Below are 12334 nucleotides of genomic sequence, written 5' to 3' on the forward strand. Positions count from 1 at the left end.
TTAGGATTACCTACTTATTTGATTAAATATTCTTTCTTAAGCTTGAGTAGTGAAAGGTGTGTAAAAATGACTATTGATGTGGACATTCTATCCTGCAGTTTGTCCTGTGAACTTTTTATATTCAAGTCATCTCTATTGGAAAGTATTATAAATATATGGGATTACAAGGGCAGCTAGGTGGTGTAGTGAATAAAGTACCATCCCTGGATTCAGGAGGACCTGAGTTCAAATCTGGCCTCAAAGCTTACTAGCTGTATGACCCTGGGCAAGTCACTTAACCATCATTGGTCTGTCTCGTCTCCCCCCCCCCCCAATCCCCCCAGTGAATGAATGAATGAATATGTGGGATTATGTGCTGGTCTAAACCTAATTTTTGCCCAACTACTCTTCTGGGTTTTGAAGTTCTTTGCCTCACAAATTATGTTGTATGTATCAGACATTGTTTAGGCTACTGTTCTTGATTGCTTCTGGCTCTTACTAATAATTCTGATCTATTTTTCTAGCCTTGAACCATTACCTACTTGTTTTGATGATTAGTGCTTTATTAGAATATAGTTTTAGGCCTGGTATTATATTTAAGTGTAGAGCAATGGTGTCTAAAAGTTTCAAGGTGCCAAGAGGGAGGGAATGTTCAACCACAAAGTGGGGGCTGCTTCTTTTTTGAAAAGGGTGTTTGACTACTCCAAAGTCCCTTAAAGGCACTTATAGTAACTGTCATTTCCCACTCCTGCAGCAGTTTGTCCCAAATGAATTTTTTTTCTTTCTAGTTATATCCACGAATCAAACCTAGACAGCGAACCTTAGCTTGAACCTATGGAGCAGTGCAATTTTGCCATTATCAGAAGTCACTGAAGACCTAATCTACCAAAAGAATTGAAGCTGGAGAACTCTCATTTTAATGGTGCTCTCATTAGCAGAAGAAACATCTGCAGTTTGTAAGTGAGGCCCTTCCTTCTAATCTGCCAGCATCCACGCATGGTACTTATATGTCCACGAATTCTGTATTTTGCCAATTACACCAAGTCAAAATAAACAAAAGGCCTTCAAAACAATCACCCCTGTTGCCAATAGAAATCCCATAAACTAGCTGTTAGTTGCCAAAAATTAAATCAAATGTATGTAAAGAATTTCTTACATCATAAAGTATTATAGAAATATCAGGTGATAGTCATTATCTAGAACTGAGAAAAGGCATTTGTGCACCCTAGGCATGGTTGGAAAATTGCCCCAGGGGCTTTGAGACTAACACATTTGGCTGCTTCATGTGTTGTGCTCTCAACCCCTAGTTAGTCCCCATTTTGCTTAATTCTATTGCCACTACTTTTTTTTTTTTTTGGTGAGGCAATTGGGGTTAAGTAAGTTGCCCAGGGTCACACAGCTAGTAAGTGTCAAGTGTCTGAGGCCAGATTTGAACTCAGGTCCTCCTGAATCCAGGGCTGGTGCTCTATCCACGGTGCCACCTAGCTGCCCCATTGCCAGTCCATTCTTAAAAAATTATTTTTACACATTCTTTCCCTGTTAGCTACTTAAGACAGATTCCCTGCAAACTATCATGATTGCCAAGTCCAAGGCTCTCTGTTGTAGCACCTCTTTCCCTTTTCCCTCCCCACCACCCCCATCATCTTTTTATTTACCAAAGGATCTCTTATGGGAACTTGTCAGTGTTAATTACAAAATGCAGGTGGTTCTGTCTTAGGTGTAGATTTTGATATTTTCCATTTTGTTGTAGGTCTCCCAGACACTGTCATTCACTTCCACTGTTAATTTATTTAAGCCAATGTATTTCTTTGAGACCTTTATCAAGGAGCTTTTAAAAGTGAAATGAATGGTTTAATTTATTTCAAGAGCCTAACCTCTAAATAGGTTCCCTCACCTCCTGAGTTGACCAAGTTTGTTTATAAAACCTTTATTGATATGTGTTTCTTAATACTAATAGCTTAAATTTGTTCTGAATCTGAAAGCAGTCAGTAACACTGGAGCTAAAGTCAATTTAAGCCAAGGTTTAAAGGTATGTCCAAATAGATGGGAATAAAATAGTTGAGCAGTGTCAGAGCTTGTGTAAGTGACTAAGGGATGCTGGGCTGGCAGCTGAAGGACTGAACTGATGCTGAGAACATTACTCAGTGGTAGCATTGTGGTGAAAAAAGGAAATTAATCGATGAGATGGAAATTCTAGACAAGGGTAAAAAGACGGGTGCATTGAGCCAGGAGGAGGACAGTTGCTATGGTTCTCAACAGTCCTATACCTAATTCTGGGCCAGTTATGCAATAATGTTGTCCACTATTTTGTAGGTAAGAGGAAACTAAAGCACTTCACTGGAGTTTGAACTATATGTATATGCTTTTATATACCAAGAGTATTTTTTTGAATTTTATCTTTGAGTTGTAGCCATGTTGGAAATATGTTTTTCATTAAAGTGTAGGATTTTTTTCCATGTATAAGTCTTGTGTATAATTTATATATGTATATCTATATATATCTATATCTATATAAAAACAATTGATGCAGTGCTGTAACTGACCACATTTTAGCATTACCTGTGTACATATATAATATACTATATATAGTGGTGATGGAAAGTAAAAAGATATTGTTGAAAAAAAACTGCTATATGAATGTGACAGAATCACTATTTCTGAGAGCCTTGATAATGCTAATTCTGATGTAAATGTGCACAAATAAACTATGGTTATCCCTGACTTGGGTCTGAATGTATCGGTCTGTTCTCATGAAGTGGAGAAAGTACTTCTGAAGTTTGTTCTAACTTGTCCTTAAGCCACGAATTTATTCTGCTTCTGACAAATGGGGTGGTTTTTTCCCCTAAAACTGATTTTTGGTTATTAGGCCAGACCCAGTCTCCTAAATGTTAATGACAGTTGAACTTTGTAATAGAAAGAATTTTAGACTTAAAGATCTGGGTTGTAATCCCAGTTCTTCTATTTTAATTCCTATATGACACTGAGCAAATCACCTCCTATTTCTGGGCTTCAGCTTCCTTGTTGGTATAGTGAGGAGGCTGTACTAAGGACCTGCAGGCCTCTAGAAGTTACAAGACCAAAAAATGGAGCATGGCTATGAATTTTCCAAAATAGTTTTTAATCATGTTTTATGCACAAATTGCTGTACAATCATTTTAATCAAGTGAAAAGTATAAAACCTGGACCATAAAAACTACAAACTTTTAGTAAGTATCAAAAGTTTGTTTAAGTCCAGTTAGTGATATCGTAAAAGAACATTGTATAAAACAATCTAAGGCAGGTTTTATTGGCAATGGATAGCTCGACATCAGGACATTTTACCTCCAAATATAAAGCAAAAATCCTGAGTGATTTACTCCCGTAAGAAAGCAAAAAAGGACACTGAAACGACCTACTAGTAAGTACTCTATGGTAAACCCAGTATGTATTATATAAACATCGTATACATTATGCTCAAAATACCTGACAGTTTAACAGCAGTTATGGGTCAGATTCTCCTTCAGCCCATAATAAGTACCACTGAGATAAAGTATACAAAGTCAAATGTGAAGCTGCATTTAAAGCATTAATAAACTGTATACATATTGCACTATATCAATGAACACTTAGGTTTTTCCAAACACTTTGATTGCATTTCCCAGCACTTACAGAAGTAATCAGTTGTGAACATACGGAAGTTTCATAGAGCTTCTCAAACACTTCCATGATCATTGGTCCCGGGATTCATAGAGGAGTTTGGCTGCCTATATATATAGCAAATAAAAAAGAGTAAAATTGATGAATATATCTAACAACTAATTCCTGGGTCAGGAGCATTAGAAGCAAGAAGGGCAAAACCAAACATTTGTAATATCTCTATCTCTTTTCACACTCTTTGGTGTGAAAAGCAAGCAAAACAAAGGTCTATTTAGTATAAAGTAGAAAATTAGCTGTCATAATCAATCTGAGTCACAGATAGAAGCTTAGCTTATTAATGAATAGCCTATAATTGAACTGACTTAGGCACTGTTTAACTTTGCTAATGTGCCATTTAAGGAAAAGATGCCCAAGAAATATTACTACCCAGCATGTTCAGATCCTCCCTCAGAACCAAATCGATACTTTTAGGTATTGAATTTTAAAAAACATATATATTTCGGGGGGGGGGGGAGGACCACTGGAGAGGCAGCAGGTTTCTTCTTTGCCACTTGATTTTCTCATGTTTAAATTGAGGGCTTAGACTGGAGGCCTCCGGGGTTCCTTCCTATGCTTTATAAAGAGAGCAGGGGGGGCTGGCCCCTTGAATGACTACTTTGCTCTAGGACAGCCCAGGCTTAGGGGCTTTGAGGGCCGATGTACTACTTCTGGTCACTCAACAAATTTACTATGTGTACAGTAGGTAAGGCCTTCTTGTATAGGTGCTCAAAGAAATATGAAGACAAATTAAGGACACTGAGGTGTTGGAACTGGTGAAATAGGAGACTTGGGAGTCAGAAGACAGACGGTTTTGGATCTTGGCTCTACAGTTCAACACTTATGTAACAGTTTAACACTTGTATAATAAGGCTAAGACTTAATTTCTATCAACATGTTAGCAGTGAAGAAAAGTGCTTATGGATATACTATTTGGGTATGTTTATGATTCTAGTGACTCAGCTATCTTTAGAACAACTTAATTGCCAAAAATAAAACAACAACAACAATTACTACTTGTGGTTTTCTTGTGTATTTATGTTAAAAAATAGTGCAAAAAAAGGTCTTATCAACAAGCATACTTTGCTTCCATGGCTATAACTAGCAGCAAAACTGCTCCAGAAGAGGCATATCTGCCTTTACCCTATTTCTTTGCAAAAAAAAACAACAAAACACAAAATACTTTTTTAGTATCCAATTAAGCTCCATTTCCTTTTTTAAAAAATAAGCATTTTTATTTAAAGTTTTGAGTTCCAAATTCTATCTCTCCCTGAGGTGATAAGCAGATATAGGTTATACCTGTGCAATTATGTAAAACACTGCCATATTAGTCATTTTTTATAATAAAACTTGAATAGAAGAAAGTGAAAAATAGCATGCTTCAGTCTGTTCCATCAATATCAGTTTTCTCCGGAGGGAGATAGTATGTTTCATCCTTAGACTTTTGGGATTGTCTTGGATCATTGCATTGCTGAGAATAGCGAAATCATTCACAATATTGTTGTTTACCGTGTACAGTGTTCTGGTTCTGCTCACTTCACTATACATCAGTTCATACAAGTCTTTCCAGGCCTTTCTGAAATCATCTGCTTGTCATTTCTTATAGCATAATAATATTCCATCACCATCATATACCACAGCTTGTTTAGCCATTCCCCCAATTGATGGGTGTTCCTTTGATTTCCAATTCTTTTTTTTTTTTGGGGGGGGGGGCAATTGGGGTTAAGGGACTTGCCCAGGGTCACACAGCTAGTAAGTGTCAAGTGTCTGAGGCCGCATTTGAACTCGGGTACTCCTGAATCCAGGGCTGGTGCTCTATCCACTGCGCCACCTAGCTGCCCCATCCATTTCCTTTTGAAATGAATAAACACTTGTTTTTACTGAGCAAGAGCCTTCTCAGATTAATTAGAACTTAAAAAAAAAAAAACCACTAGAGACCTGGGACCTTGCCCTTATCATTTAGAACAGGATTTATAATTAGACTTGGATTTTCCTGATTCATTGAATTCTCAGCCTATTTCTTTATAAGCACGGGGCCCAGTCAGGGTGGGCAGCTGTCTTGCTGACTAGCTAGCAGAATGGAAAGCCTGTTTGCACAGAATTAACTTCATCTTAAAGCTACTCAGCTGTTGCTTCTGATTTACTCCCAAGAGATGCTAAGATATGGCAGGCCACTTTTCCTCCTCTGGAAACTGAAATGACTTAAGCTTTTACCAGTTGGGTGATTTCCCTTCATTCTTGGGTCCTAACTAATCAGACAGTATTGAGTAGTAGGTAGCAGCTATCTTCGGTTTGGACAATCCCCTTTATTCTAAATAGATAACAAAAACGAAATTTAGCCAGCTTTTTTTTGGGAGGGGGGATGCTTTAAGAGGAAGTATTGTTCTTTTAAACTAACTTTTCCAAGGGGCTTTTTGTTGGGCACGAGCTAGCCAGCTGGAAAGAAAGTAAGTGCTTTACAAAGTACCTTATGCATAGCTGCTAACCAGGTGGCTGACTGCTTTTTGTTCGAGTTAGAGTCTTCACTGGCAGTGAACTTCATCTGGGTCACATCCTGAGCTCCTGGCTCTTTGTACTGGAGAAGCATTCCAGTGGCTCGAGCGTTGCCTCCTGGAAAAGGAGAAAACAGAAGTCCCTTTCTTAATTGTCATCTCTCAAGTGTGGGGTCCCTCTCTCTGAGGAGCAAACACTTAACTCAAGACAATCTGAGTATGCCTGTCCTCTCACCTGTTCAAGGTATCTACTTAATGCTGAATGTGTTCCTTCTATGGAATACCAGGGCCTGTGACCTTATGTTACTCTTAAATAAACCCAACTCTCTACAACCCTAGACATTTTTAAGTAGCCTAAAAGATGTCAGATGATGGTTCTTTTGCTCTCTGCTAACGCACAAATGTTCTTCTATTTTATTCTCCTATTGTTTTTCAGGGGAAGCCTCTAACTACTCAGGCTTACCTCGTCTAGCAAGCCTTCCCCTTTGGCATGGATCAGTGTTAGCATTCTTTCTTTTCTACCATCATTTCTGAACAGTAAAATAGTTCAAAGATGGCAGCATTCTCCCTAGCTTCCTATTCGAATTCCATTCTTCCCTGCCTTCTTTAGGAGTTAGTCATTCTATGATGGGTGGGACACGAAGTCACTTGGGTAAAACCTCTAAAGCTATCCAAGGCACTTCTTTGGAATCAGTCCCAATTCCTGACAGAAGCAGTTTTAGGATTAAATGAAGTGGACGATATGTAGTCTTTTCCCATGGCTGAAGGCCTGGATATTGGGAACTAATGGGCACCAAAATGCAGAGCTACAAAGCCAAATTTCACTGGAAAAGAGGGTATCCTGGAGTAGATTCCAGGAATAAAGAACACTTCATCTGGAGTTCTGTGATAAATTCAGGGTGCCACACTTTAAGGACATTAATAAGCTGGAGAGTGTGAAGAGGAGGGTGAGTGATGCTGAAGGATCTTGAGTGCATATTATAATGAGGATCAGCTGAAACTCTGGAGAAAAGAAGACAGGAAAGGACAACTATTTTAAAGACTATGATGGCCTGTCCTGCAAGAGGGATTACACTTTTCTCAGCCACAGAAGGCAGAGCCAGGGGCCACGGATGGAGATGGCACAGCAAATTAAGGCTCGATGCAGAAGTTTTGATCAGGAATATCCCCAAAATGCTTTAAGAGGTGATACTTTTTGGACATCTTCCAGCAGATGCTGGATGAATATTTGTTAGGTATGTTTTGGTGGGAATTCCTTTCAGGTACTGGCCAAATGACTAATGTCCCTCTCACCTCTAAAATTCTGTGATTCTATGAATTTACAGGAAAAAAACCCACAGTAGAAAGCCCCAATTTCACGACATACTCCACCCACTTGTGCCAAATACCTGTACCTCTGCCACAACTAAATAGCCACTGGCCTACTTTTATTACTGCTTCATTCAAGGACTAAAACAGAAAACACTTTTAGTATTGAGGGGAAAAACTATGAAGATATTCACTTAGGCAACAAAATGGTCTTGACTAAGTGCTTAAACTACAGTGCTTTAAACTGTGCTGGCCCCTGGCCTGAGCATAATACATCAGTTATGCAACCTTACAAGTAAGTTGTAGCAAATTCACCAAGAAAAAGACTGGACAAAAAAACCACAGTACAGAAGAAATCTCATTTTTCTTTGTGTGGCGCTCTAGAGCCTGGCTCTCTGACTCTGGCTAATCCCCAAAGCCCCAGCACACAGAAGAAACCTGTAACCATAGGGGTAGTACAGATGGCTGTGAAATTGCTGAGACAATAACATTTCTGCTGGTTGTAATTAACCCTTGAGAATTAGACTAAAACATTAGTTGCATTAACAAAATTACTGAACATTATTTTGAAGCCCTAGAGAGAGGATAGAATACTTCAAATTTTGGGCAAAGAGATGAAAAAATCAATAGAAAGAGGCCTGTCTTCTTGAATTAGGAGAATACCCTCCCTCCTGTGTATCTTCTTTTAAATTTTTATTTTATTTCTCTGGGAAAAGCTCCTTTGGGAGCTTTTTTCTGGCCACCTAGAATTTTGCTACCCTCGAGAAGTGGTTTTAGAGTCAGAAATCAGGACTACAGCTATGTCTGGGTTCTCTTTTTGTCTTTCAGACAGAAAAAGACAACCAAATCTGAACCTGAAATAGTAGATAAATGCATTTATGCCAGAAGTTCTTGCTTGTATGTAATGTGTTCCTGAAAAACTGTATAAAGAAAATTTTTACAAATTTCTAACTAGGGACCTTATTAGAGGTACCCCAAGGTGCTCTTCTTTTTAAGAAAAAAAATATCCTCAATATATCACTATTAATGTGGATTTTTAAAAGCTGGATTTCTTCAGAACAAGGCGCATCTATATGTAGAAGTAAAAACAGCCACCAGATGGTGCTAGTCCCTATTGCTAAAACATTGGTTCTGGCTGGCTGAGCTCAGCCCTACAGCAGGGCTTCGTAAACATTTTCCACTTGCGACCCTTTTTTGCCTGAGAAATCGTTTTGCAACCCGGGGTATATAGGTATATAAAATAGGCATATCTAACCTTTTATGGTTGCCAAATTTTTCACAACCCCCACATTCAATTACTCAACCCCATGGGGTTGCAACCCACTAGAGAACTTCTTACTACCTTGGAAAACTTCTCCCCTTTCTGTGGTGCTTACTTTCCTTTTCTGTTAGAGGAAGGAATGAATTCTAGCTTTTACATCTTACCCAGCCCCTGAGCCAGGCTAAGAGCAATATCCGCTTTCCTGTCTCTTGTCCCAGAGTCCTGCTTTGCTGCAGAGAAAAGCCTATTTCCTCTACGGTCCACCCAGAGGATAGTGGCACAGACAGGAGCTTCCTAATGGATCTAAGTCACAAAGCTTGTGATCTGGGCTTCTATTTCCTGATCCGTGGAGGGTTGGAGAAGATGATCTCTAAAATGTCTTTCAGTTCTACATCCTATGATCCTCTCACCTGTCCACCATAGGACAATATTTCTACCTTTGGGGTAACACATCAACATCTAGGATCATAATTTGCAGAGCAGGACTTTGAGAAGAGGGACACAAGAAAGCTAAGCTGTAGTGGGAGTGGGGGTGGGGGTGGCAGGAAATGTTTGGATAAGTGAGAGGAAGTAGGGAAAAGGTGGGGTGGAGGGTCCCATGGTGAGGTATCCTAGACAGCAGAGAACACTACTGGGTTGAGGGGAGGAGGAAGGCAGGGAACTGTTCGGCACAACATAGCCTCAAAGAGGACCTTGCAAAGGGTATATGTTCAAGCATTTTAGGGAAATAAGTGAATCAATAAATATTTTAAGTTCCATTCCTTTTAAATAATTGTAATCTAGATATAACCTCAAACATCATTCAGAGAAGAAAATTAAAATGTAATTGCACACAGAACTTTTATAGGGATCATCCATAGTGAAGGGTTAGGGAAGGGGGAATGATCACAAAAGCATGCTTTGGGGATGGAGGCTCACATTAACAGTGCTGACCTTCAGTAATGTGTTGGCTCTCCAGGAGGCTGGTATAAGTGTGAATATCTTTTTCTACATCAAGAAGGTAGGCAGGCAGTGAGAAGAAAGAGCAATCAAGAGACCCATCAGAAAACAGAAAGCAAGGTTGGTTAAGTTACATGAATTTGCTGACCTACCAATTTCACAAGTCCCAAATGCTAACAATTTTCAAGTAAAAGAGGGCATAAAAATTAGGAATAAAATTTAAATGGGAAAAGATTCAGATCTAATACTACCTAAATACATGAGGAAAATAGACAGGGGAATGTTAGAAATTCAGGCTCCAATTCAGAGCCATCATGAACCAAAGCCTTCTCCTTGAGGAATGAGGGCCTGATGCACTTAAAGCAATTTTAATTGAATGGAAAATAAAATGGAACATTAAAGGACTTAGCCAAAGGAAAAATCAATACAGAAGTACTTTGGTATTTGCTAACTGGACTAATCAATAGAATCCATGGAAACCTGTACCTTTTCCCCCCTAAAGACTGTGATGACTTTAACGCCTATCCATGTTTCAGCTTGGTTACTTAAGATTAATACCTTTACTCTGTTCCCTTTTAAAGGACATGAACATAAGAGCCAGTTTTCATTCAAGAATGTGAATTCCATAGACATTTCAAAATCCTGTTCATTAGCAGTTTTATATTAACATTTACCTCCAGGAGTAAAGCCCTCTGTTAGTATCTGGACAGTTGAAATTTGAGCAATTTCAATTTCAAAATGGCTATCTCCATCCAGAAACAGGTATCTGCAGAAATAAAATACAAATTTTTTAAGCCAAGCCAATTTTTCTTATATCCATGTAGTACTGGGTCCATGGGTAACCATGTAGTAGATTCATGGGAAGATTCCTTCTGCATTCACTAGAAAGGCCTGAATATTACATGTTCTTAGTAATAGCAGGTGATACATACATATATTGTATGTATGATTAAGCTTTCATATTAAGGAATGATTGGATCCAACATATTAACATTAGTGACAATGGAAAGTACATAGATTGGAGGCAAGTTAAAGTGCTTCCAAGATTCACAGAAGAAACAGTTTGGTGTAGTAGTGAGAGAGCACTGTGAGAGTCAGAAACTTTACACAGTGTCTCATTTCCACCAAGAATTGGCAAATCACTTCATCTCTCTCAGCTTCAGTTTTCTTAGCTGTAAGATGAGATAATACTACTTGTACTACCTACTCAATAGGATTGTTGCAAACTTTAAACTATTTTTATAGAGTGAGTTATTATTGCCAGATAAATTCTTTACAACCTTATGCAATATAGGAGCACAAGAAGTAATATTTCCAATTTAAAAAAGAAACAGATTCAGAAAATTGATCCTGAGATCACACAGCCGGAATGTCAGAACTAGAACTTGAACCTGGAACTTCTGGCTTAATTCTTTATGCTGATTTCATGGTCTCTCAGAGCCTCAGTTTTCTTATAACATTTGGAACTGAGTGGATTGGGCAAGATGATACAGAACACCTCACTGGATCTAAAGATACCAATATTTCTTACCTCTGATTATTAGAAAGGCGACAAACCATCAATTCAGATTTTTCTGATGTTCCTAGTGTCACACAGAAAGTGGCTCCTTGAAACACAAAGAAATTTAAAAGAAAATAGTTATAAGTTCATTAGCTCTTAAAGCAATTCTTTCTTTCTCTCTCTCTCCCCCTTTTTTTTTTTTTTTTGGTCAGGCTAACGATAGGGGAAAAAATCCTATATTCCAGTTAGTTCTGTATAGGTAGATAGCCTATTAAGTTTTAATTTTAAAACAGCTGTTCTACTTTACTTTTAAATAAAATTTAAGGTTTTAGGGAAATGTTCAATATTTAACATTCATCAAATGTTTAAAAAAAAGTGTTTTTATTTCTGTTTTATTTCTACATTATCTACATTTCCCAAAATATCTCTCCTCTCCCACACAGAGCCATCCTTTATCAGTCATAGTTTGATACTGGGAGGTACATTCATTAAGCACCTCTACATGCTACTGTTGGTGCATTTATTAAGCACCCACTATATGCCACGTGGTATGTCAGGAGGTAAAGATACAAAGACAAAAACTGAAATCCTTACTGTCCTATCGAGGAACTTTCATTCTAATAATCCTTGTAACACAGAATCATAAAGAAGAAAAAAAAAGTTCAGCAAAAATAACCAACGTCAACCAAGTCTTCCTCTAATGTATCCTGTTCCACTCCTAGTCTCCCACCTTTTCATATATCTCGGTGGTTATAATTTCACAGCACCCGTTTTGATTTTTGTTGCTCTTTCCAGTTATAGTATCTTAGTCATTGTGTATCTTTTCTTCCTGTTTCTGCTTATTTCCCTTTGTATCAGTTCATTAGTATTCCCATTCTGTATTCACCATTTTTTACCGCACTGAAATACTATATTTATGTACCACAAATTTATTTAACTATTTCCTCAGTCATCAGCCTTACACATGTTGTATTGCTCTCTTTTGTTGTGCTTTTAATATGGTGGTTTTAAAGAAAGGATATTATTCCAAGGCAATATGCAACAGCTATAACTTTTAAAGCACAGCTGCAATAGATGCTCAAGAGTTGTTGATATAGGAAGTCAAGCACTTCAGGTGTTACTTAAGCCTAACGGGAAACAGGACCTGCTGCACCAAACCACAAAGGCAAATGCAGCTGAAAT

At 38.2% G+C, this 12334-nt stretch overlaps 2 protein-coding genes across 2 annotated transcripts in view; one reads left to right on the forward strand and one right to left on the reverse strand.

Annotated features, from left to right (window-relative positions):
* PPP1R13B (protein phosphatase 1 regulatory subunit 13B) overlaps positions 1 to 2700 on the forward strand; it is a 121672-nt gene extending 118972 nt beyond the window's left edge. The window contains exon 17 of the mRNA XM_043982279.1: positions 768 to 2700. Coding sequence (XP_043838214.1) covers positions 768 to 809 — 42 coding nt within the window. The 3' untranslated portion in view covers positions 810 to 2700. The remainder of the gene's footprint in view (positions 1 to 767) is intronic.
* Positions 2701 to 3017: 317 nt separating this feature from the next.
* ZFYVE21 (zinc finger FYVE-type containing 21) overlaps positions 3018 to 12334 on the reverse strand; it is a 39011-nt gene continuing 29694 nt past the window's right edge. The window contains 5 exon segments of the mRNA XM_043982278.1: positions 3018 to 3722; positions 6119 to 6261; positions 9646 to 9699; positions 10326 to 10417; positions 11183 to 11258. Of these exon segments, the coding sequence (XP_043838213.1) occupies positions 3687 to 3722; positions 6119 to 6261; positions 9646 to 9699; positions 10326 to 10417; positions 11183 to 11258 (401 nt within the window). The 3' untranslated portion in view covers positions 3018 to 3686.

The sequence above is a fragment of the Dromiciops gliroides genome, chromosome 2 (assembly GCF_019393635.1).
Source record: "Dromiciops gliroides isolate mDroGli1 chromosome 2, mDroGli1.pri, whole genome shotgun sequence".
NCBI classification, from domain to species: domain Eukaryota; kingdom Metazoa; phylum Chordata; class Mammalia; order Microbiotheria; family Microbiotheriidae; genus Dromiciops; species Dromiciops gliroides.